This window comes from Podarcis melisellensis (genome assembly GCF_964234715.1).
Source record: "Podarcis melisellensis genome assembly, chromosome: 8".
Classification (NCBI taxonomy): domain Eukaryota; kingdom Metazoa; phylum Chordata; class Lepidosauria; order Squamata; family Lacertidae; genus Podarcis; species Podarcis melisellensis.
The window spans coordinates 60,293,051-60,319,927 of NC_138540.1; the positions used below are offsets into that span (position 1 = coordinate 60,293,051).

At 41.8% G+C, this 26,877-nt stretch overlaps 1 protein-coding gene across 3 annotated transcripts in view; it reads right to left on the reverse strand.

Moving 5' to 3' along the window:
- Positions 1-26,877, reverse strand: part of NFYC (nuclear transcription factor Y subunit gamma) — a 52,563-nt gene that overhangs the window by 14,597 nt on the left and 11,089 nt on the right. For 2 of the 3 annotated variants that reach the window (XM_081921210.1, XM_081921209.1), the window contains exons 2-5: positions 9,152-9,264; positions 3,992-4,063; positions 2,612-2,725; positions 755-850 (exon numbers count right to left, since the gene is read on the reverse strand). In XM_081921210.1, the coding sequence (XP_081777336.1) occupies positions 755-850; positions 2,612-2,725; positions 3,992-4,063; positions 9,152-9,256 (387 nt within the window). In that variant the 5' untranslated portion in view covers positions 9,257-9,264. Of the gene's footprint in view, positions 1-754; positions 851-2,611; positions 2,726-3,991; positions 4,064-9,151; positions 9,265-25,543; positions 25,788-26,877 lie in introns of those variants that run through there. The other variant, XM_081921211.1, reaches the window with a different exon arrangement.

Genomic DNA, 26,877 nt, shown 5'->3' on the forward strand with positions numbered 1-26,877 from the left:
ACCTCCAGGTATCTGCCTGTCCCAAAGGCATGTTCCAAGGGCAATGTTTCAGGTGTACCCAGTATTTTGTGCCTGGTCTTCCAGAGCCTCTGTCTGACCATGGAGCTTGGCCACTCAGGAGAGAGGGCAGCAATGGCTCTACTGGAAGTTGCTTCCACTGCGCCATTTGGATCCCCAGACCAAGCTCACCTACAGAGTGCCAATTGTCCCAAATCTCCCCAACCTGAGGATGCTACATCAGCACTGATTGCAAGATGGTCTGATGGGCTCTAAATGGTAGATAACGGAGGCTGGAGAATTTTGAGGGTGGTAAATGCTGCTCATGCAAGACCTCAGCTGTCTAACATGTAATGCTCTTGTTGTTTAAAACTGATTTTCTTTATGCAATTGTATCAGTTGTTTTTATATCTGCAATTGTTTTATATAGGTTATATTGTAAATCACTTCAGGTGCTGCGTAGGAAGAAATTCATAAATGAAATAAAATCACCATCATCTCATCAACATCACAAGAGATTTGAATATGTGCCCTGATGTTTTTTTGGGGGGGCAAACAGAGCTAGTTAAGAATCAATGCAATGCTTCCAGACTAGTTAAATCTTGATCCTAGGCAAGCACTTTTGTCTGTTGTATGGTGATCCTGGGGGAAGGAATCAGCACAGGCAAAAAATACTAGCAAACCATCCCCCGCCCCGCTCTGCCCAAATCTTTAGAGACCACAAACAAAAACAGGGCACAGACTGGTTCACTCTCACCTGGCGCTTGGGAGGTTTAAGTTCATCCCTCGGAACAATGTCAATGAGAAAGTCAAACTGATCAAACTTAGTGATGGCCATGGCAATGTCGTTTCTCTGCAACAAGGAGAAGGTGGTGGTTACATTAAGCTTTGCCCACCTGTACACTGCTGGAATCGACCGGGCTCAGATTAACAAGCAATAGCACATCATAGATGTTAGAGTAGCCTTTCTCAATCTTGGGTCCCCAGATGTTGTTGGACTACAACTCCCATCAACCCTAACAAGCCGGACAAGTGGTCAGTGAAGATCGAGTTGTACTTCAACAACATCTTGGGATCCAAGGTTGAGAAAGGCTGCATTAGAGATACTTGGCAATGAAGAAGCGAATCCTTAGCAGTGGGAAGCTATCAGAAGATCTGGAAGGAAAGGTTATTCTCAAACTTCAGAGCCTTGTGGAAAGTCAATCAATAAGGGATATCCTGAATGTTGCTAGTTTACTCAACCCAAGGACACATGCACTGCTTATTTAATATCATGTGGATGTGATTCAAAATTTAGATTTAGATTAGATTAATTATTTGTACCCTGCCCATCTGGCTGGGTTTCCCCAGCCACTCTGGGCGGCTTCCATAGAAACCAAAAAACACTAAAATATCACACTTTAAAAACTTCCCTGAACAGGGCTGCCTTAAGATGGCTTCTGAATATCAGGTAGTTGTTTATCGCTTTGACATCTGAGGGCATTCCACAGGGTGGGCGCCACTACTGAGAAGGCCCTCTGCCTGGTTCCCTGTAGCTTTGCTTCTCACAATGAGGGAACCGCCAGAAGGCCCTCGGTGCTGGACCTCAGCATCCGGGCAGAAAATCCACCTAAAGATACTCTACATCAGCTGGTTAAGGTCACAAGTCTTGTATGCTTCACACAAAGGAGCAACATCATTTAGTACTACCAGCCAACTACTTTATAATGAGTTGTGGGTGGTCCACTTGCCCATAACTGACCCTCAAATTGGGTGGAGAATTCTGGATCCTGAGATCTGATCATGGAACTTTCAGCATCATGTCTATTTTGGTCCTTAGTGCAGCTTGCAAGAAATCCATGATTATTATATTGGATTACTACTAGAATTCAGCCCCATGCATTTTGCTCAGGAACCTCTAGAAAGGTGAACCACTATTGCAGCCAACCAACTGCAAGCAGAAGCAGAGGAGCACTTCAGAAAGGGGACTTTCCCCCCTCCCAGAAGTTAGGGATTCTTTTTGCCTTCAAATTGTTTCCAAGTATCAAACCAGTGTGGCCAACAACAACAAAAGTCTGAGCTGCGCTTCTAGAGGCAATGACATTGGCGAGGTTGAACAGAGCAGCCTTTGCCAACCTGGTGCCCTCCAGATGTTTTGGACTACAACTCCCATCAGTCCCGCCAGCCCTGCTGCTGTAGTAATCTGAAACATTTGGAGGTGAAAGGTGACATGGAGGTTCAACAGAAGTTCTCAGGACACAGATGTACTGAACCCAGAGGCCAGAACTTCACATTACTAGCCACCTCACATATGCAGACACCTCAGGGCCACTTTCTCCTCGCAACTCTATCCTCACCCATTAGCACCATGGGGTTCTGACATATATCTTCAAAGGAAACAACGTCTGGAAGGGTTAAGTTCCTAAATGCTGCTTCTCCATTGCAAACTGCCTCCTCCTCCTCCTGACACCACTCTGCAGCAAAGGTGCTGTAACTTGGTTTTGCATGCCCAAGTCAAATAGCTCCAGTCTACTCTCCATTCCACTTCCCTGCCCCAGCCCCTAATGGAGAAATATTCAGAGAGCAGAAGAGCCATGGCACTTTTAAGGTAGCTGAGAAATAAGTCTTCCATTACCTGTAAGGTCCTGCGCTTGTTGTCCTCTGTGTGTATCCAGGCCCGTAGTGTCAGTTCTGTGATGAATATCTGAGCAGCCTTGGCAAACAGAACAGGCGCCTCTGCACTGATCATCTAATAAGGAAAGGGTGCATTTACTCTGACTATAGAAAAAACATAACTAGATGCTAAAGTCTGTCCCCGCACACCCTTAAGTCTTGCTGCTCAGACTCCAGAAAGAGGACTTCCTCATGTACAGGAAAGAGATGTCAAATCATTTTTGTATTATCATATTTGTATCATGCTCTACTCGAAGTGGCACATGTGAGTTACATGTAAAAGCACCTCATGGCCCCTTCAACCCAAGTTGATGCAAGGTCTCAAGGCCAGCAATGTCACAGCAACTGATAATATATCTACAGAAGAAGGGGGAGTTAGGTCTCTGTGTTCTTTACTCTAGTGCGGGGGGGGGGAGTGTACTTGTGTTGGTCACCCTTGTAGTTTAAGAGCGGATATGACAATTCCCCAAGTCATCTGCAGAACAGACAAACTTCCTCTCTCAAACAGGAAATGTCTCCTTTCACACTGTCAGCCTCAGTGCAACCCTCACCGCTTCCAAATACAGTAAAAATAAAACTGTCAGTCAAAGAAGTATTAGCCAATCATGAGTTTACTCAGTTAAAATTGCTTATAAATAAAACGTTCTGAAGTAAAAAAAATATCATTTAAGACACAAACACAACTACATGCACAATGCCAGAAGAGGTATTTTATCTTCTGTTTATTGAACCTCATTTAGCTAATATGGAGTCTACAGACAGGGGTTCAGAACTTCCATAGCCTCTCCTGATCCAAAAGACCAGGAGAAAGAGAGCTGTGTATTATCTGCATACTGATGACACTGCAAATCCCCAGATGACCTCAACCACCAGTTTCATATAGATGTGAAAAAGCAAGGACAAGGAGGACAAGCTCAAATGCCATGGGGTCAAGCAGGAATCCCTCAGTGCTATGTTCTGAAATTAATCCTGCAGATATCGAGTGGACCCACCAAAATCACAGAGTCTCCCAACCAACAGAACCAATCCAGCAAGATAGCTATAGTAAATGGTATCAGAAGGTATTGAGAGATCAAGAATAAACTAAGCAGGAGTAAACTCCCGGCTCTTTCCTGACACCCTTTCAGGGTGACCAAGGTTGTCTCTTTGCCAAACTCGGGCCTTAATCTGGACTGAAATGGGTCCGGATAATCCAGAATATCCAATAGTGCCTGGAGTTGGTTTTGTTACCAATTTGGGAAGAGGTATCCAGCAGGGATTTTTTTTAAAATATTAAATATGCTCAGAACAAATTTATTGACTTGCAAATGTCAAAAGTCAACATTTTTGACAGGAATTTTACCTTTACATCTTCATCTAGTTTCATGATCTTCTTTATGCGTGCCAATGGAAGTTCCTGAACTCTGAAATCTTTCTGCGGAGATCAACAGAGAAGACGAGACTTTTTATCACTCTGGTACACACAATTCAAAGGCATCTACTACTAAAAAAATTAGCTAACACAAGCTGGCTTACAAACATATTGTACAGGAGATTGTCTATTTTTCCTTTAGGCAGGCTTTCTCGACCTGGTGCCCTCCAGATGTTTTGGGCTACTACTGTACTGGCTGGGGCTGATGGGAGTTGCAGTCTAAAACGTCTGGAGGGCACCAGGTTGAAAAGGCTGCCCTGAGGGAGGACAAATGTGGTCACTTAACATTTGGAGCTGCTTCTGCTCCCCTTCATTAGAGTGCCATTGCTATGGTTATGCAAGTGACCCACAGATCTGAAAAGGACAGTTTGGCTTCTGTAATAAAATCAAAATCTCCACAGGGATTGTCAGGAAAGGCACCTGACAATTACCCAATTCAAAAAAGCAGAAACAAAACAGGCTTAGCAGCAGCGATGTCAACTCTTAGTTATCCTAAAAATGAATCCTGCTCTAATAAATTATGTTCTGTTATCTCCCCACCCCCAAGGTCAGAGTGGACAGGCATTTCTAAAGTTCAAGGGAAAATTTCTATAGCTTCAGGGTCACTAAAAAAGCACAAAAGAGATTCTGATTTATCTTCCAGCTGTTGTGACTGCTTATGAAGAGATGTTTCTAAGCAGAACCTCACCAGTCGATCTTAACAAGCATTGGGATTAATATGGGGGGCACTCCCAGTTATGCAGGGTCCAGGGTGCAATATGATCTTTAAAGATCCAACTCCTGTCCTTTGAAGTGGGCCTAGAATCTAAAAGGTTAGTACAGCTGCTACTGTATGTAGTATAGACACCCATGATTCTGCACCTTTCACAAGTGATGGCTTTTCACACCCGTTGAAACTTCAAGATCATTTGAGAGGAGCAGCCATCAAGTAAGCAGTCTGTGAAAAGAACTGAGTGGCAGGAGACCTCTTGACCTGGATGGACATTTATCTGCACTGTTCTTGGATTCAACTGTCAACCCTTGTGTGCACAAACAAAGCAAACACTGGTTCCAGAGAGAAAGAAGCTCCCAGATGCTTAGATCATACACACTGGCACCATCAGCATACAGGTGACACTGCATACCAAAGCTCAGGAAGATCTTGCCCAGCAGCTTCTTGCAGATGTTGAAATTACAGAGGTGACAATGTGAAACTTTGAGGAACTCAGCATACTGGTAGCCGTGATGTACAATAGGCTGCATTCTGAGAGAAATTAGCACAGTAGTATGCTAGCTGCATGAGAATTATGTTGGCCTACTTCAGTAGGTTGTTAAAGGATGACCAAAATAATATCTTGGAAAAGTGCATTGCAAAAACTTTGTGTTACCATAATCTCCACTGTCTCCTACAAATAATGGAATTAACACCTTGTGGTTAATTCCAAATAATGGAATTAACACCATGTCAAATACAGCCAAGAGGTTTAGGACAGTGGTTGCCCAAATGTCTTTCAAGAAACACCAGGATTCCTTGGAACATCAACAACCATTCTTCAGTTAAAAGAGTAGACACGTTTCTCTGAAAACAGCTGCTTCCCTGCAACACAAGGTGTGCTCCAGGATAGAGTGCTCAGCTGATGTGAGAGGCAACATGCCATGTGAAGTTAAGGATGTCTCAGAAGCATCCACAACTTGCAGGCTCATGTGAAGGGTTTTTTCCTACAGTCAAGTCAATGTGTAAGTAGTCTCCTTCTCCTTGAGCTAGAAAAATATGGGAGAAAGAAAGAAAGAAAGTTTTTCTTCTACTGATCTTTCAGAACAGCCAAGAGGGATACCATCAGTAAGAGTTGTATCCAACTCAATTTGACTCAGTAGTCACACTGAAATTAAAGGACTGAACACTGTCATTTTCACTTATTTAAATGGGTCTACTCTGAGCAGGACTAGAATGAAATACAAACCAATGCCTCTGTCTCACATCCAGACCAGGCATATGACTGAAGTGGGACTTGGGTCCATTGATTTCATTGGATACATATAGCCCAACAACAGACACTGAGGTCACATCAAACAGCAGCAGAATCTGAACATTTTGTACACCCGCCAATTGCATAGTACAGGCAAATCAAGACCTCTATTTGCATAGAGGAACATTAGTGGACTGGCTGTACAAGACGTAATTTCAGCAATGATTATAAACAGAGTATAGCTGTAGAGGGCTTTTTTGTAATTATCTTTCTTCCACAGTCCCTATTAAAATTTCCAATCAGGCAGAAGGGTTATAGCTTGACATTCAATGTTTTGTTCATTCACAGTGTAATAAATTGACTCACGTGTCCAGAGTACTAAAAAAACCCAAAAAACCCGCACCAAAAAACTGCCCCTTTTTGGAAAGCTGCACAAGACTTTTTACCACTGAGCTGAAATCTCAGACTTGCAGCTCCTACATGTCAGAGCTATGTTTACTAAAGGAACATAATTAATTCTGATTTTTATGCATCAATATCTTTCCACTGGCCTCCAAAAAGGCAGCTCTAAGCATCAGATCCAAATGGGAAATTTATCTTTAGCCTGCTGGTTCCAAGGTGGGCTCTAGGGTTTATTTACAATTATATCAAGACTCTAATACTGATTAATCTCTAAGGTAAATTCTTCAACAAACAGGTCCAAACTTCTTCATAAATTTGATGATTTAAAAAGAAGTGGGAGCAAGGTCTAAAAGGTATTGTACTCCTGACTGGGAATCTAAGTATAGTTTTTACTTATCAGATTTGTAGAAGGAGGCATGTTAACTAACCATTCAAATTTAGATTTTTCTCAGAGATGTGTATGTTTCTGCAACTGATTAGTTATGATGTGTCTTAATTTAAAATATTCAAAAAATTGAGAATTATATCCAATTTTTCTAACGTGGTGGCGATGCAGGTCTCTAAAGGCGTCTTATTCATCTGTGAATCAACTATGTTACGAGTTTAGTTCCTTCACAAATTTATAAAAGGCACTGGAACTCAGGCCAATAAGCCATATGAAAACCTTTCTGAATGCAAGAGTCCTGTTTGGTCCATCAACTGCAGCATGGAGATGCTCTAGAAAAGCCCTTCAGATTGTGCCCTCCTAACTGGTATTCAAAAGCTCACTGCCTCTCACCTTGGTGATTTCATTTGACCATCATGATTAACAGGGACTAAAAAACCTAACCTCTGCAAATTTGTCTACTCCTCTTTTCCAAGATTCCTCTGATTCCTCTGAACATACATCATACCACTGAGCTTCTATTAGAGAGATGTGATTTGTGAGGGCATGGGCCCCATGTATTTTCAGTGATCCCACACATATTGTGAAGCAGCCTCCCAAGAGAGACCTCTTCATTACTCGAAGTCCTCCAGAAAGCAAAGACCTTATTATTTGTAAATACTTTTACCGTCTGATTTTAACCGGCTGATTTATTCCGGCATTTAAGCCTGTGTGTTGCCACATTTAGTATTTCTTGTAGCTAAAAATGACTAATATTTAGTTCTATGTATTTTCCTCATTTCAAATTTGCCACCTTGAGCTTTTTTTAAAAAAAAAAGTGGGAAGGTGCTCGATAAATTAAAAACCGAAATAAATAAAATGTAAGAAAATCACATGCGCTAGCTAAAGATATGAATGTCCATGCTTAGCATGGGTGGCAATCAGATGACAACTCCACCTAAGTGAGGCATCTATAACAGGCACAATCACTTCTGTGGGACTACAGGTAGCATGAAGGAATGGTGAATGACGGAAAACTGTACAGAAGACCAGATACCGGCCATCCACCTCAGCTGCACGACCCTACCTACCCACAAAGGCAAACAATACGTTTCTGACCTGAACATATGTGTCTCTTGTAGTTCTATGGCAGGGGTCAGCAAACTACAGCCTATGGGCAGGATCAGGCCCACCTGAGTCCTAAATCCAGCCCGCACTGCGAAGTCGGAACCCGCAACTCCCGGTGATGGCAATGGGAGGAAGAGGCTGAGCAGTGGCGGCTCTGCCAATCAAGCGCTGCGCCTGGTTTACCTCAGCGGCATTTGATTGGCAGAGCCACTGCCGCTTGGCCTCTTCCTCCCGCCGCTGCCGCCCTGGTGCTCCTGTGGGCCAGAGAGCGGAGCAGACAAGCTCGCTCTGCCAACCCGCTTCACGAGAAGCGGCGGCAGCCCCTGGGAAGGTAAGAGAAGCGCCTTCTTTCTCTAGGTGGGGAGGAAGCCCTTTGCTGAATGAGGCAGGCGGCAAACCAAGAAGGTGGCTTGCACTGTGCATAGGAATTATAGTCCGGCCCTCCACAAGGTCTGAGGGACAGTGGACCGGCCCCCTGCGGAAAAAGTTTGCTGACCCCTGTTCTATGGGTAGGCATGGGGCTACGTTATGTTACTGGACACACACAAAACACTGCATTTCTTTGTGTTCTGTTCAATAAGAGAACTGAGCAAATCATACTCCTGGAAAGGCAAATATTACAGACTTGCCCCTACCCAGAATCCAACTCTACAGATGTGGTCCCTTGTAGAATTTTCTCTGTACTGCAAAGCTTCGCAAAAAGGGAGAACAGGAAGCAATTCTCTCTTGTGAAAGGGATGCTGCATGGAAGATGGAGCAAACTTATTTTCTCCTGCTCCAGAGGGTAGGACTCAAACCAATGGCTTCAAGTCACAGGAAAGGAGGTTCTGACTAAACATCAGGAAGAACTTTCTGAAAGTAAGAGCTGTTTGACAGTGGAACAGACTCCCATGAGAGGTGGTAGCCTCTCCTCCATCAGACATTTTTAAGCAGAGGTTGGATGACCATCTGTCATGGATGCTTAGTTGACATTCTTGCATTGCAGGGGGTTAGACTAGATGACCCTCGGGATCTCTTCTAACTCTACAGCTCTATGGCCCCCTGCTTGTATTGCTGAGTTTATTGGAGGTAAGAAGGACACAGTTACAAAAAAATCAGAAATTCAATCTCCCCCCCCCCCCCCCGAAAAGGCAGCATAATAATCAGCAATCCCTTGTAGATGAAACTAATCTGGTGGAAAATAACTCCTCCTCAATAATGCTGCAAATATCACATGAAAGTTCTGATTATTATTTTTATGGAATAACTTACCACTGTTAGATTTCGAATCTCCTCCATGACCCGAGGCCAAAAAGACTGAAGGCATTGCTGGGCATCACTGTTGCCTCCTGAGCCAAAGCCCCCATCTGTGGACATTTTGGAAGCTAAAAAGAAATTAAGAGATATGTTAGAAGAAGAACTGTCTTGAGGAGCTGCAGAGTTCACATTTCAAAGGTTCTCAGATGGCTTTGGGACATGAAGAGCAAATGCAAAGCCTGCAGTGTTATCCAATCATCTGGGGGTGCTTCCCACAATTCTCCTTCATTACTAAAATTTTCTTAAGAGTCTTGAGAAGACATAAAGGACTTCTCCACAGATTCTATTCTTATATACAGTACCTTTCAGAAAGATCTGACATTTTACATTTGTGACCAAGCAGTGTACTTTTGGGAGTTTATTCTTCTTCTGATTCCTTCAGATTAGGAATGGTTGTTCTGGCTGGGGCTGATGGGAGTTTTAGTTAGCAGTATCTGAAGGGTTGGAGAAGGCTACATTAGACCTTTTCTGCCATAGCACCTACATTGTAAAACAGTCTCCCCAAAAGCCTACATTCCACTATTTTAATTCAGATATTTTTGTACACCAAGGCTGCAATCTCAGTACAGTACTCATACACATGTATTAAATTCTACTGAGCCCTGTGGGTCTTTTGTCAGAGCAAATATGTCAGAAAAATAAATAACTAGATTGTTTGGCATTTAAGTTAACATTTCTTGGCTTGCAGACACTTGTTACGGTTGTATATTGTTATGCTTTTTCAATGTTGTTGTCGATTTAACATTTTTGATGGTAAATTTACTGCTTTGTATGATGCTTTTTGAAAAAGTTTATGAATGATATATATGAACTTCAGATCACCTTAGCTTAGGTCTGGGTGGGAGGAAAAGGTTTCCAATTCATTGATGACCTTGAGAAATATTGCCTTTTGGTAGCACGATGGCCACAGAAACAGAAGACATTCCTAAATGTAAAATGAGAATACACTTCACATTCTAGCTAGGAAACAAGTGTTTCCTAGCATTATCCCTTCAAAGACCTTTAACGAAATGGATGCAAAGAGGTGGCACATTTCTCCTAACTTCCTAAGGGCTGCTATCAGGCACAGAATTCTTTGGAATGGCAGTCTGGTAGGAACTTGAAGCTCCATAACTATACTGCTCATAAGGTAAGTACTTCCTCACCTACAACAGTTATGTCAGAAGGGAAGAAGAAAACAACAATTAAAAGGGGGAAATACAGAAATCAGCACTTTTTCAGAACAAATTGAGACCCAGCCTCACAGCCGCTAGGCAGAGCCTATCAGTGAGACTGAAGAGCCCTCCTGAGAAGCCAATCTTCAGCTGGCCCTGCCTCCTGTTTAGATGGAAGAGAATATCCCAAAGGAGAAGATATATCTCTCTTGCCTTCACCTGAGAAGTGATAAGAAACTCCAGGAGGAGATTGTATACTAGTTTTTTACAGGGGACAAAAGCCTGGGTTGGCCAGAGAATATTTAAGTTTGTAAGTAAGTAAGAAAATTTAAGAATAGTCAGAAGATAATTCCACAGCTGGTTTTTTTCCGAAATGACTGTGTTAAATATACCTTCCTAAGTTTGCACAGAGGGGAGAAGAAAACCAGAGATTGTTTTTATTCAGACTTTTAAAGAAAGCAATCTTTCTGCATAGTGGCGTAATGGGAAATGGCTGGGGGCCAGGAACAATTCTAACATAAGTGGGTATGATTCCCACTGACTTATGATCTATTGTGTGTGGTGGGGTTTATTTTGGACTTTTACTCAGGCCGAGAAAGGGAAGAGTGCTCCCCTCCCCAAAGAATGTTGAGAATGCCGTGGTCCTGGGGCAGCTAGCCTCTGGACATTGGCTTATGCTATGTAAAGCAACAACCTATTGCTTAAAAAAATAGTAACCACAGTGCTAAATAATTCTATTGTGGAAAATTATTAGTACTTAAGTTTGCAGATACAACTCCATGAAGAACAATAAATTCTGCTGCTATAAAAGAAAAGGAAAAATCAGAAGTTAGATAGGACTGGTTAAGTTTTCTAAGACTGGATTTTGATGAATACTCCCTAATGGCACAGCATCTGCAATATCTTGAGAAAATAAAAGATCGCTCGCAGCTTCTTTAGAACATACTTATTTAAATGTAATCAATCCACTCAAATATGCAATTAGTTGACAACCCTAATAAGTTATGCTGCCACGTGTATGCAATTTCCATAATATATACCAAATAGATAATTCATGTGGAGCTGAAAAGACCAAGGCAATATGCAGCCTGATCCCGGGCAACAAAAGCAGGGCAAACCCCCACCAGCTGCGAGCACATTGTTTACTGATGCAATCTATATCACAGCAGGCCAGAGCAAGCTTGCAACAGAAAAGCACCTGCAGAGCAAACAGGTCCAAATGACAAGGCCACACCACCCAACATCTCATCTCATCTCACTGCAGAATCTAATTAGGCCTCTGGGGAAGGGAAATAACTTAATACATAGTCATCTATGGTGGTGTGGATTGTGCTCCGACCCCAGTGGGCCACTTTGTGTATTCTGCCCCACCCTGGGGGATCCAAAAGACATTTCTGCATAGTGGTGGTACATGCAGCAGAGCATGGCACTTGCATTGCGTTGTAATGAGCAGTAAAGAAAGGGCTTATCTGGAATTCTCAAACAGAAGTACAAGAATGATGACCAAGCATCCCAGAAAGCTTGCCCACCGCTACCAGTTCCCCCAGTAAAATTAAACTGCATGGTATTTTACAGCACACACAGTTTTTATGGGATGATGGCAAGAAATAATGGCTCAGGTGAACTGAGAACATCTCAGGATATTGTCCCAGCCCCAGAATGCTCAGCAACAGAGGGGTCCTCAGCAAATAAGCTAGTATGTGGAAGTGTTCTCCTAAAGGGGGAAAAAAGGGTTAAGAGACTGTTCCTTGACAAGAGCACACACATACTGGCATAAAATTTACTAGGGGGTTTATATCTCTTTTAACCATTAACACTGTTTGCCTTAAGATGCTTAGAAATTTTTAAGAACATCAGCAATTGAAAGGCGTGCCTATATCTTTTCCCTACATGAAGGCAAGTCTTGATTTAAGGACACACAAACTAATCCCCCAGATCTGCTCTGTCCTGGCAGGAATCTCTTATGTAACTGATCTTTCAATGTTAGCACACTAGAACCAGGCAGGACTTTCTCCTTTCAAGCAGCAATATAATTCACTCAAAAAAACAAAATCAATATATGATCCCACCACCCTGCAATTTCCCCCTCTCAGTAGCTATTTTGCATTCCAATCTATTTAACCTCTGCCTTGTGCTAAAGGGAGAGAACAAGAATAAAACATGCTAGTCACTTGAAAAAATGTTTGCTATCAGTTATACCACAATTTGGGTGTTTTTTATGGCATATCTCACAAAAAAATAAAAGATCAAACTATTTTAAAGATACACCTGGGGGGAAATCACATTTAGAAAAAAATAACAGAACAGCAATGGAACAGAATCAGTTTAGGACTGAAGTAAAAGCATCTGGCACAAAATGTGTGGAGCAGGAGAAGAGAGGAAGAAGTTTGATTTCTTTTTCCCATAATGAGTCTAGGAAATATGGGGGGGGGGACATAAATCAAATCTTTTTATTCCTAGCTATTCTCTAACATAGTTGAAAATGTGTACTTGTTTTTCTAAGTTGCCTATTGGCACAGAGTGTCCCTGAGACTAAAGTGCTTCAATCCTCTCTTACTAGGTCAAGCGATAGGTTGACTAGAGCAGGGCAGCCTTACTGATGCTCTTAAAGCACTTCATATACATTGCCTCCAGAATTGTTAACTCTTGCAAGATGCCATGTTCTCCTTGACATGGCCCCACTTCAAGTTTCTCTCCACCACACCCTCTCCGCAGAAGCTTAGGCACACTTCTTTGTGTAGTATATCATCATGTGGTGCTATTCCCTAGCCTGCAACACTGGTTGTCACTGACATGGAAACACATGAAATGAAGAAGTCACTACCACACAAGGAAACAAGCCTAAATGTGAAAGAAGGGGAGACAGAACTCAACAGAGCTGCCATTTTCAGAGGCAGCATTATGCTGAGTGTAAGGTGTTGTTCCATCTTAACACAAACCATTATCATTATCCCCTTATTGCTGGGGGAGGGGATTATGAAGGTTGACAAAAATCTGTGTCTTCCTGCATCAGCTACATGCTGGCAAGAACTGGAAGTCAGGTAGGCAATGGCATACCTGCAAAAACAGCCACATTATTCTACATTATGGTATTCTTTTAAAAAGTTTCCTGTTTTTTACATGATGCTTTAAAACATCAGTGCTTCCTTTAAAAGTATCAGGGAGAAGAAATGGAGCCTGGTTTAGTAAGTTGTCTGCAGAACGAAAAGTCTACTAGAAACTTTCATTCCACATCCTACATTTGGGTGAATGCTTTAACATATCGCACCTCTGCTCACAAAACTAAATTGCTTGCAGTGATTTTTCAAACTTTCCACCTTCAGAGAACATTTTCCACATCTTTGCTGAGGAACTTCAGCCTCGCCATCAGCCCACTTGAATTGCGACTGTGTCCAACTTCTGTAGGCGACACACATTTCAGGGAGGATTTCCCAACATTACTGATTTTCTCGTTCAGGAACCCCCTAGTTTCTCTGGGCAGAATTTCAAAAAACAATACCTTGAAGACTGCTAGGTACATATGCTCTTTAAGCCTAAAATTTTCATTTTCAATACCAGTAAGAAAAGTTTCTAGCTCTCAGTGCAAATGACAAAAGTTTGAGAACACATGGGGAAATGCTTAGTAAAGGTTGGGAGGGGACATGGCTACCAGAAAGATTTCCAACATCATTAGATGGTGGTGGCAAGAATGCAACATACATACTTTATTTGCTTATATTAAAAATATTGGATTGCTTTGGAACTGCATATAAATGAGATCCCACTTCCCATTCTGCAGTTGTTGCATATATACGTAGATGCTTTTAAAGCGTGTATTAATTTTCCATGTTGAACTGTGCTATGCTATATTTATCTTACAAAAACAACACTGAAAACTGCTGCATATTCTCAGCAATAGGAGTTTCCAAAATATGGGCTCATTTTACATTCACTTTTCTTATACTGGTTTCTCTCTTCATCCCTAACACAAATAAACGGAAAAAAGAACGGGAGGGGAATAATTTGAGCATACAATGTCACATACACCAGTCCCAAGGATGTTTGCTTCAAGCTTTATACCACTCTGCAAAATTCACAAGCAATGTTTCTCTTTTTAGCAACTGACCTAATCAGTGAGAAACAGCAAGCAAAATGTGTACTTTTGTTATCAGATAACATTATTCAGTATCAATAACCATCTACATGACATATGATTCTCCCAAACTGAAGCTTAATTTTATTTCTTTTAAACAGTATCATGCTATAGCAGCAAAGCCAGGAAAAAGAACAACATTTGGTTCTTTAACACACTATTTGCTGAAAGGACAAGAGTTCCTCCATCCAGAGCTGCACAACAGTTACTCAACTGTAGCCCAGCTGTTCAGCTATGGCTCCCCCAATGCCTTCAGTGCAAGTCTGGCCTACAAGCTTCCTACAAGCCTGGCCCCATTCCTGCTCACTTTCACAAGCAACCTACACTGTTGTAGGCACACTATGTCTACAAGATATTGTGCACAATATGCATGGGAGACAGAGCTAAACCATACAACCTGAACTCATCTGATACTATGGACTCTAGTCCCTATCATTCCTGACTACTGCCTGTGGCTTATGGGAGTGCAATTTCAAAACATCTGGCACCATGTTGTTGTTTCAGCCCTTACCTCTGGTAAAAGTATTTCTCAAACCCAGTTCACACATCACAGGAAGCCATGGTCAATGGCTCCCTGTGAGCAAGCAGGGGACATTGTGCCCAGTCACTCCTCTTGTTGCTCCTTTGCCACAAGAAGGAGTAACAAGCGATGAAGCCTGGATTGCTGTTATGTCCAAACTGGGATCATCATTTGTTTATCCTTAACAACCATGACCAGGAAGCCAAGAATAAACCATGATTTAATGATAACTGTTTGTCAGGGAGAAACAAACTATGACCTCCAATTTGGATGCAAGGGCAACCAACACAAATGCTATTGGGGAAGAGCAAAGTGAGAGCAATCAGGCAGTACATGCTAGCATGCTGCTCATTCACGGTAAGTAATTAACTATGGCTTACCGTGATGTGTGAACTGGGCCATTGCCAATGTCAATCAGATTTCTCCCTCACCCCCCTTAAATTGCAGGAAACTGAACTGAAATAGTTCGGGCTTGCCAATATTTAAAAATGCAAAATACAACAAGAGACAATATGGTGTGTTGCTTTAACATTAATTTATTCAAAATTTAGATGCAGAAAGAATAAATGCATCTGCTTTTCTTTTAAAGAGATAGCACCGTATAATGGGATAACGGAACTTGGGTCTGAAAGACATAGTGTCCCAATCCCACATCAACCCCATGTATTTACTGGGAAGTCTCAGCTAGCTCCAACTGTTTCATTGTAGTTTCACATGAGTCAAAATGTGTAAACTCTATACATACTTGCAGTGGCAGTGGAAAGAACCCATACAAGTCAGACATCTCATGTGAAGATGACACTGGGATCTATTTTTACATACTCAATGCAAGTGAACTTTCAAAATAAAGCTGATCTTCCCATTAGAGGCCAATTGTGTGTGTATGCATAGAGATATATAAATATGTAGATCTGCATCGAAGGTTAGAAAGCGCCCAGGCTAAAAAGGGCTTGTGACAAAGCCACCCAACTCTTAGGCTGAAGCTGATATCTAGAAAGTGAATTTATTCCAAATTTATATTCCACTCTTCCTTCCCAAAAGGAGACTATGGCAGCTCACAATAAAATTATGTGAGAGCAATTCAAAACTACACATCACAAACAGATGTTAAAAGCAGTACTATCCTTCATAAAAATATTGGCCAAATAAGTATTTACATGTTTGCTGAATACAGGAAAGGGGTGGTGGGGATGGCGGGGGAGAGAACTGCCTGACTTCCCTTAGGATGGAGTTCCATGGCTGGACCCAAATAATTTTTTCCAACGCTACTTGCAGCTCTACAGCTACACAAACTGAAATTTTGTCCACAAAATTACTGGCTGGAAAGTCTACACACAGTAGGGAATCACCTTGCCCTCAAAAAGCAAGAGAAAAGGTTTATGTACACACAGAGGATGGCATAAGAACATAGAAATAAGTGTCATGTCATTATGTGTTAAGGCAAGCATGCCTAGTCCTGGTTCCATTCCCCCATTGTGCATAAAGTAAAATATGTGGTTATGGCCAGACGGCCTTAAAAAGGGACTAGGCAATTCATGGGGGATAGATCTATCAACAGTTACTGCTCACATTAGATAAATAAAACCTCCATATACCTCAAGTGATGGGTGGGGAAAGCAACAGGGAGGAGCCATTGCCTTCAGGCAAGTTTCCCAGAAGCACATGGCTGTCCACTCTTGGAAACAAAACACATGCCTACAGGAATCATTGGCTGGGTCTGGCAAAGTCCTTATCATCTAGCAAGAGACATTTTCAATTGGCAGTGAAGTGTGTATCCCATGCATCTACAAATGCACTGGGCAGCACAGTAATTGACTTCTTGACTCTTTCAACTTTTAAGATCGTTTTTAGTTCTCATGGCTGCACAAGGAAGTTGGAAAATAAGTCAGAGCAAAAAGCCAGAGTAAACTTTTATAGGCAGCAACCAACTTCCCACCAGATGCATGAAGTAGACCAAGAAAGTGGGAACACAAGAGGGGTACTGAAAAAGGAACTTGTAACCAGCACGTTTATTCTGATCATAGAATCTCTCAAGGTGCAGACATGGCACTGCCTCTTAGAAGCATAACTGATTTGGTTCTATTGTGTTGCTTCTATAACCATCTCTTCTTAAATAGATACACAAGTGCTAACATTTCCACATACATGAAAAAGAATCTGTGGCTCTTAACCTGGCTGTTAACTTGTGGAAAAGTTTACTTTCACTAACTTCTTTTTGTTAAGTGTTTATAATCCACACAATTAAGAGTAGCTAAGCACAAGTTGTGCCCACAAAATAAAGAATAAGTAGTTAAGTAAAGCCGCACCATACATAACCCAATTCATGTACTCAAAAACTTGATACACTGGTGAAACATAGTTGCCTTGGCAGTTTCTTTCATGCAAGGTCGGAGGATTTTCAATTTACAAGCAGACGGAGGAATCACAAGTGGCTACAGAAACAGCATGCGGCAAAATTCCAGAAGAAAGGTAATAAGCTAAATGCTCACCAAGAGAAGAAATGACCTTTTGCTGGTGCCGCACCACAATCACAGTCCATTTGGAAAATGCTTCACTTGCTAGTTTTAAAAAGTAATGTATTAAGAGAAAAGCAAAACTCATTGGCATCGCTATTTCCATCTATTGTAGTTGTCTTTAAACAGAGCAGTTCAAGGACATAAATAAAAATGGTACTTCCAAAGTTAAACATTTACTGGGTCTAGTTTATCAAACGGCTCATTATTTTACATTTCCTCACAACCATTCAGATTTTCCAGGTTAGCAAGGTACTTTCCAAATGTGGAACCACCTTAGAAAAGATTGATTCAACATTGTAATTTAGATATGTTGTTAAATGCAAGTCAGAAAAGACTGAAACTCAGGGGTGAAACACTGCATGTCATGTGCTGAATAGTACACAGGTGGTGTGGTTCTTTAAGTTTTGTAATTTGAGGGTGAACTCTGTGGTGTGCTCTCTTTTAAGCTGATAACATTCTGAAAAACAGGAGACCTCATGCGTAAGGCACACTGATCCCACCCTAATCTGCACCTCCTCCTGCCCATTCATCTTTCAAAAGTGTTAAGAGACCCTAAGACACTGTTTAAAAACAGTAATCTTGAGCAGTATTTTATATACATTTTCTAAAAAAACTAAACAATACACACACAAACATTTTAGAAATAGGTAAGATTTAACTTCCTATTGCGGAGAACGGCTGTAGCTCAGTAGCAGAGCACACATTCAGTATACAAAAGTTCCCATGTTCAGTCCCTGGCATCTCCTGATAGGGCTGGGAAGGACCCTTGCTTGAGACCCTGGAAAGCTGCTGCTAGTCAGTTCAAACCAGGGGTGAGGAACCTCCAGGCATAGCTGTCAACTTTCAGATTTGAAAATAAGGGATCAGCAGCCTCACCTGTCCCGGGGTCAGTCTACGGGATATCTAACAATCCGGGATAGCAGCGGGAATAAGGAAATTTCCCACAAAAAAGGGAAGGTTGACAGCTATGCCTCCAGGTCATGGGCAAAATCTGGCCTGGAATGGATCACGTGACATCAGGTGTGAGGCAGGTAACAATGTGGCTACTAAGGAACTATTAGGGGCTTAATGAGTTCCCAATTGTTCCTTTGGTGGAGCAAGACACTTTCCTGTCCCCACCAATAGCACAATTCAAAGTGTTGGTGCTGACCTTTAAAGCCCTAAATGGCCTCGGTCCTGTATACCTGAAGGAGCGTCTCCACCCCCCATCGTTCAGCCTGGACACTGAGGTCAAGCGCAGAGGACCTCCTGGTGGTTCCCTCACTGCAAGGTGAAGCTACAGGGAAGCAGGCAGAGGGCCTTCTCAGTAGTGACATCCACCCTGTGGAATGCCCTCCCATCAGATGTCAAGGAAATAAGCAACTATCCTACTTTTAAACAACATCTAAAGGTGGCCCTGTTTGGGGAAGTTTTTAATGTTTAATGCTGTATTGTGTTTTTAATATTTGATTGGGAGCCACCCAGAGTAGCTGGGGAAACCCAGCCAGATGGGCGGGGTATAAATAAATTATTGTTATTGTTATTATCATAGCACAAAACAGTTTGTATTGAAACTGCTGCTAAAACCTAGCTTTTTTGTAGAGAACTGACTTATGCAGCTGACACCATCAGAAAACAGGTTTGAACCCAAAGTTGTTGCAAATACCTGACAACCAGCTGGCTGATGGACAACTCGGAAGCCCTGCATAAGGACCTTAGACAGGTGAGTGGAACAAGTCACTTGTCAGGTATCTTCTGTCATATTGGTCTGACTCAGTATAAGGCAGCTTCCTTTATGTCTTCTTGGTGGCCTCTTAAAAGAACATATTTACTGTATCATTTCAGGAAAACATGGGAGCTAGAATTTTCATCAAACCTCTGAGTGGACAATTAAAGAGTTAGCATACCTTCAGGAGCCACACAGCTCACAGCTGCTTATTCCTAGACACTTTCCCAAGTCATCCAAATTTAGTAAGAGGTGCCACACATTTCCACAGATAATTGTGTACTGGCTGTACTGCAACAATGAGAGGGCCAGCTACATGTCTTGTGATCTACACTTTGGCCACCCTTGGCCATTGTGTGATCTGAGCATCTTGTAGGTGGTCTTTACCAACTCAAGAAGCTGGCCCAGGTCAACATCAATGACCAGATTATAACAACTGAAAACATAAATGTTCTGAACCAGCTACTGAACCACAGCAAGCACAGCAATGTGAGTCCAACTTCTGTTATTGTTCATTCCATGTTGCATTTAATGGAAGCTCTAAGAAGTTCTAACTGTAGAGGGTACAGACTGCTTCCTCCATTCTCTGCAATTCATTCTCAGACTCTGGGAGAATTATGTTTTCAAAACATATCTTAAGCACCACACTCAACAAATGTAGATTTTCTTGATTTTTACAAAGCTGGCTAAACATTATTTGTAATCCCTTATCCTTTATGATTGCAGATGGTGTAAAATATTCTTTTTTTTTTTTTAGTATGTTATGGTATTGTATGCTGAAAAGTTTCAATCTTTTTTTTTTTTTGAAAAAGTAATTATTCTAATTATTTGTCATTGGCTTGTGTTAAAAGGACTAAAGGACAGAATAACATTTAGTGAAAGCATAAGCCAATTATGGTGTTAGAAACAGAGATATTAAAGCTAGGGGCTAAATGGCACATTAAACCTATGTTATGGGTGCCAAAACATAATGTCTAGGCACACTTTTTTATAACAAGAATACAAAAAGCTGAAAATGAATGAACTGCAGCTAAAATATTGTGTTCATTTTTTACATGGTCCGGTCTTTTCCCTGCCCACTCCCCAATACTCTTAAGAGGGTCTCTTCTTCAGTCTTCAGAGAGTAGCTGGGGTGGGCAGGCAGAAAAGATCCCCCTTTCCTTCCACTCTGCAGTTTTAAACAGAAATTTTACGCGCAATACTGCGCCCTGAACTCAGAAACTGCTTACACTAATGAAATTCCCTGTCGCAAAATGTGCCTAGAACAATGCAAGTTTCAAACACTGGCCAATTATTATTCCTTATAGTTCATCCCTTCCTTTTATGGCCAAATTGCACATTTGCAATTTGGGAGTACTCTGTGGGTATGTGGGTGGGTGGGTATGTGTGTTTTCGGGTGTCAGATTCTATGTGCACCACCTCCTACCACTACCGTAGTCCTCTTGAACTTACAGCATTGTGTGTAATGCCCAAGTTCTGCAATCCTCCTCCATCCAAACACACAGACACAAGGATAATGGAAATCAGGGTATTAAATACATATGTATATGCGTACCTATGTCTCAAACATTACACTGCTAGTGAGAGTCTGCTATATGTACAATATTTCCAGATCATAGATTAGTTGTCAATTTTCTATTTAACTTATCTATAAGATTCTCTCAAAGTGACATACAAAACATTTAATCTGCAGGGTGTGGGGTATCAGTTTAATACAAATTGTTATAGGGTGTGTTTAGAATTGGCTAGAAGCCATTAAACACAATTTCCATTTGTATGTACTGTAATGGGAAACTAAGGCTACGTGCAGCTTCCTGGTTTGTTTTGCCACTCATGCAAAGGGAGGAGCAACAGAACTGCATGCTAAATAATAATAAACCAGGACATGATCATGTGAACACAGTCACAGTCTTAAAACTGATTCATTTCCACCTATCAAACATTGTGTTAAAATTTGTTTTTTCTATGTAAACAAGAATCACTGGAGAGGATATCTAACTACTTAGGTTAATTATTATAACATGTAGTTATAACAAATGCTATATACATGTGGATTTCCTACTGGACTCAGGGACTAGCAACCAGGAATTGCACATCCAACAACTTGAACTGTGCAACAGGTATAGTTCTCCATAAATGCTTATGACTCTACTCAGCGTTTGAAATTGAAAATTGAAATTTAGCACCTGGCTTTCGACTACTTGCGACCAACTGAAGACGCCTGGGCACCAGTATGGTGCCTTACACCTCCACCTTTTGGAGGTGCATGCCTGGGGATCCTTGGATTTTGACTGTTTTCACGCATTAGCAATACATCCTGTAGAATTCAACCTGCTATATTTTATCTGCACAATCAGAATGAATTTCAGGAACCAAAAAGTTGTATTGAAAAATAGGGCTTTCGAGCTGTCAGGCCCCAAAATGGCAACTAGACATTCCATTTTGGCGACTATAACCCTGGTTTAAGGAGCCATTTGGCACCTAGCTTATATATCTAAGTTTCTAACAGTGGCTTTACTAAGCAAAAGCATGGACATTAAAAGTTTGCATCACACTGAGATTCTATTTTGCCTAGTAACTCCTAGTCTTTACTTTTGGAACAGTTACAACTCAATCTTATGCTTACTTGAAAGAAGTACCACTGTATTCAAATAGGACTTAGTCAAAAAAATGGGCATGGGATTGCAGCCTCACCTCCATGTAAGCGATCTTGCTTAGCATCCTTACAAAGAAAGTCAACAGAAATATGTTCCTTAGCTCTAAGCAGCAGTAATTCTGCAGTATAAAAGGCACATAAGTTGAATGATGAAAGGCATTCTAAAGTGCTGCTACACTGAAGGCTCTATATAGCTGCAAATAAGTATGTTTAATAGTTATAGCAGCTATTTAGTATGCATGCTTCCAAATGCTTTCACAAGATTGAAGAGATACAAGAAGTTATTGATATTATTAACACCTGACAATGCCCACACATAAATGTTCCATAAGCTATTTATCAGAAACCATAACCTGAAGTACATTTACAAAACATGGTCTATGCCAACTATGTGTTAGCATACATAAACAAACCATATTGGAGGTAATAGAACAATAATATCAGAGGTTACTACACCATCGAAAAAAGATGAGTGCATGGGAAATGAAAACAGACAGGCACCTTTAAGACAGGTTTGCCTAGTGCTTTGAGGAAGCTCAAACCATGGCTTGGGTTCTAAACTATGGTTAGCACAAACCACTGAGGGAGGAAAATGGCAGTAGTGAGCAAGATACCCTGAAAATGAGCTTGTCTGCCATTATTAGTCATCTCCTTATAGAACACCTAAAAAGCTGCAAGGATCCCCAAGGTTCCCTAGAATGCATGTCTGAAAAGCATCAAGCAGCCTAAGAACCATGGTAAATAGTTCTGATGTTCCATCATTCTTTTCCATGTAGCCTTTCTCTAAACATGTCCTCCTCATAGTCAAGACTCCTACTTCCTTCAGACTTCCCTCAAAAATGTACTTCAATAACCTCATCTTCTCCAAATCCTCTATAACAACCTAATGGCAGCCTAAATTTTGTCAAACAGAAGTGAAGACCTCAGTCAAGGCCCTGAATAAGCCTGAACAGAGCAATACTCTTGCTAATGTCACTAAAATGGCAACCACATTTTGAGTGACATCATCAATCCTTTACATGGAGATCTACTGCTATCCTCTATTTGCTAGGTGGTTCAATGACTTGAATAAAGGGACAGGAGGCATGCTTTCATTTTATCTAGGACACAGAACTGCAAGCTTTAGCGAAAACAGGGTCAATCTTGAGAAACTGGGGTGCTAGGATAAAAGAAAAACAATGCCTGGTTTATGATTCATAAAAAGGCCAGTTCTGCAGTTTCCTAACACACCTTTATACGTGCAAAGCAGAGTCTATGCATTTAAGGATGGTGGTGACCAATAGGCTTGGCTTGAATCTTATCAGTCCCTTCCATGAGGAGCTAATACTGGGGCAATGCAGAAGCTAGTTGGAAGGAATAAGTGTAGCAATGTACACAGAATATGCCAGTGGCACAGTCCACAAGGAAGCTCTACTGTACAAGCTCCACTAATGTTGCTATTCATTTCAGGAATGTGCCCTAAGTTCTTAACTACAGCAGAAACAGGGATGTGTAGACATTTGCAAAACTTCAGTGCCAGCTGGGGAGGGGGGGATGGGAGACCTGAGGACATCCATGAAATGGGATATCTTGCTTTTGCAGTTAAGTGAGAGCTGCTACTGGGCAACAAGAGCATCTGTTTGGGAGATCTATGTCCAGCAAGGGGTTGCTGCTTGCAAATGGGGACAAATGAAGTTAGAGGTAGCTGAAGACAGCAGCAATCTTGCAATCTCTCTCTCTCTCTCTCTCTCTCTCTCTCTCTCTCTCTCTCTCACACACACACACACACACACACACACACACACCCCAGCAGCAGCATACATGGGGTCAGGGCAGTGGAGGAGGAGAAACATGCTTCCTGTTCCCTTCAGCAACTCAAGACACCAGGGCCAATTTTGAGGCAACAAGGCTAATGGGTGGCTGGATTCTTGCCACCCTCAGTCATGAACAGCTGATTCTTGAAGGGTGGTGTAAAATCCATCCTTAGAAACTAACACTTGGTAAAGTTTATTTCCAAAAGACACTCTTATGTTAAGACTATGTTTAATGTTGATGCAAAATTAAGTTGTGCCCCTGCTCATCATCCCATTACATTGGGGGGTAGCTGGCAACCTGCTTTGAACGCTCAAAATTTAACTCCCAAAGCCAGTGGAGAAAGGTTAGGCAGGATATAAGGACAGAAAACAACATTCCTTATCATCTTAAATATCACAATCCCTTGGAAACTTTCGGATTGAGGCAAAGGGAGGGAGGGAGAACAATTTCAAGGATTTTTGTTTAAATGGCTTCAGTTTCAGTCTTCCACTTACTTATACCAACTATGGTTTTGCTCAGGTATTACAAATAACTCTTCAGCCTCCTCCTAATCCAGATGCTTCTTGATAGCTAAGAACAGCATAAACAAACTTTGTCCTTCAATCGTTAAAACTCAGAGAAGCAGTGCTTCAAGGTCACTCTTGTTAGCAAAGGAAGGCCTTGCTCCAGCAACTTTTACTGCAACACCATTCCAGCTATGAAGGAGAAATGTAAAAAATAAAAAAGCCATGAGTGTCAGTCTTTACTCAATGCAAACAGGTAACCCATTCCAGAGTGCACTTGTTCCCCTTCTTCCAGTAAAGGATGACTGATCTCAGTGGCAGGAACAGCCCAGTGACCTTCATCATCTACTTACAACTAAGAAGAAAAGCAAAAGCCATCTAATACTTGTCAAAAGAAAGCAAAAGTCTGCAAAAGAGATGCAAGTCTTTTGGTACCCACAGCAAAGTCTTTAGTAGCCTGTGACCAAAGGAAAAACTTGTCTCACTTAACCTAGATAAGAGGCAGAAACTACAAGGGCAAGAGATTAAACCCTTCTCTGTCCCCTTACTTTCCCACATCAACAAAATGTGGTTGCTGCAAAGGTTTTCAGATCACAGCACATGGAAACTGACTTTATGATACATGCAATACACAACAGAATGACAGCTGCCACTCAGAACGATGGTGATTTAAGCAAGTAATAAACCCCCCTCACTGAAGCTTTACAAACACTGGGGGGCGGGGGGGAGGAAGAGATGACAGGTGATAAATGTTGCCAAGATTTACAAATGCATGGCACCTACATTAACTCTAATATGTACAGAGTAATGTATCAGTTTAAGGCCTGAGCTATTAAAGACTGAATGGTATATAGCAAGGGAGCAGGTTAATGCTAACTCTCCTCCCTACACCCCCACTCCTCCAAATGTGTTGCCAATGTTCTTTGTATTTCCCAAAATCAAAAGGGCATTTGAAGAACAACTCCCTTATGTTTTTCTCCTTCTATGAAAGCTTCAATGCATTTGAACAAAGACAAATTATCAGGAGGGGGAAGGGGGGGGGAGAGAAAAGAGTTCCAGGTTTTCAACCCAGATCTTGCACAAAAGATTAGGCATCTCTGCACAAATTAATCTCTTTCCTCACACATCTCCTTTTACAGCTACAGAAGTGGGGGCAAGCGGGGGGTGGGGGGAGGACGGGGAGCCAGCTAAAGGGCATGCACAAGCCAAGGAGAGCAAGGTAACGTAGGTGCTCCTCCGTAAGGTATGCAAGGAATGCAAAGGGGCCATTTTCTGAGACAGTTTCAACTTATCTGCACTCTTGGCTTCTTGGTTACAGCTAGGATCGCTACATAGAAAACAAAACAAAAACAATTTTAAAAACTTACCAGGGATTGCGTTTATTTTATGTGCAGTTAATTGTGCTTCCTCTGACAGAGCTAATTAAGTCACTCCTAGCCCTTCTCCACACAAACACACACAAAACCAGAGGTGGAGGAAGAGGAAACAAAGGCAGCAGGAGATGCAGGAAAAGGTCTCTGGAGTGTCCACTGTGGTACAAAACTGAACAGCTGCCCTCCCAACAAACTATTCGCCATTTTTCTTTGTCTTTCAGCTGACCCCTGCCTCAGTGAAAAACTCCCAGAGACTCCAATGAAACACTGTGCAGCCTCCTTCCACTTTAACAGTCAAAGACATTCAATCTAGCATGCTATTTGACACCAAACCTCGCCTCCGCCTGCATCTCATTGGCTAAGCCCCTTTATCTAGGAAGATCACAGAGGCTGGATTGGCTGCTCCAGTCATCACTAACCTCCTTTGTACACTTCCTGTTTTAAAGTTACCTTGAGATGCAGAACAGGGGTCAGACACGGAGACTTCAAGCTAGAAACAACTTACATAAAAGGAATTTCTGGCAAAGACACACTTTTAGCAATGAGAATAGGAAATCATAAAAAAGAAAGGCAAGCCTTTCCCCCCCTTTTTTTGTCTGTACCCAGCACAGTAACATCTACATTTCTGGCCCTTTCCTTCACATTATATTAATAAAAACTTGGCTCTGCTAATCATAGGATTTTTAAAAAACAGGTAATAAAAAAAATCTTTTTTAAAAAAAGCTGTAATTTTCACAGCATGCCTATTGGCCCCTCAGGCTGTCCATATACAGTATAGCTTCACCGGCATTGAAATACAGAGCAACAGCAAGCACCTAGGGTTGCTCAGAAGTAAAGGGGAGGGGAGAAACAGTGGGCACATATCATTATTAGAGTATAGAGGCACCCTTATGGGAGCAGGACTCATCAGCAGACTTGAGGTTTAGGAGCGCTGGTTCTCTTCCCACCCACCCCTCTTGTCAAAGTGGTCTTCTGGCAAAATTAGCTCCTCATCAAGGGATTCCCTTACTGCACACAGTCATCACAAACGCTTCCCACACATCAGCAGTTACACATCAATTGCCAGAAATGTGGCAGGTTTCCATGCCCGCAACTGAGCTCAGCTTCCTGCAACTGCCAAAGCCATGCCAATATAATAATTCAAAAGGCAGGTGAAATCATTTTATGCACCTACACCTGCACGCTTTTCATGAGAACATTCAGATACCGCATAAGAACCTTGTGGCACCTTCCCTAACACAGCATAAGCTGCCGTGGACTAAAGCCTACTTTGTCAGATGCATTTGTCTATCTACTGAATGACCCGCAGCCACTTTCTCTTCCTAGGT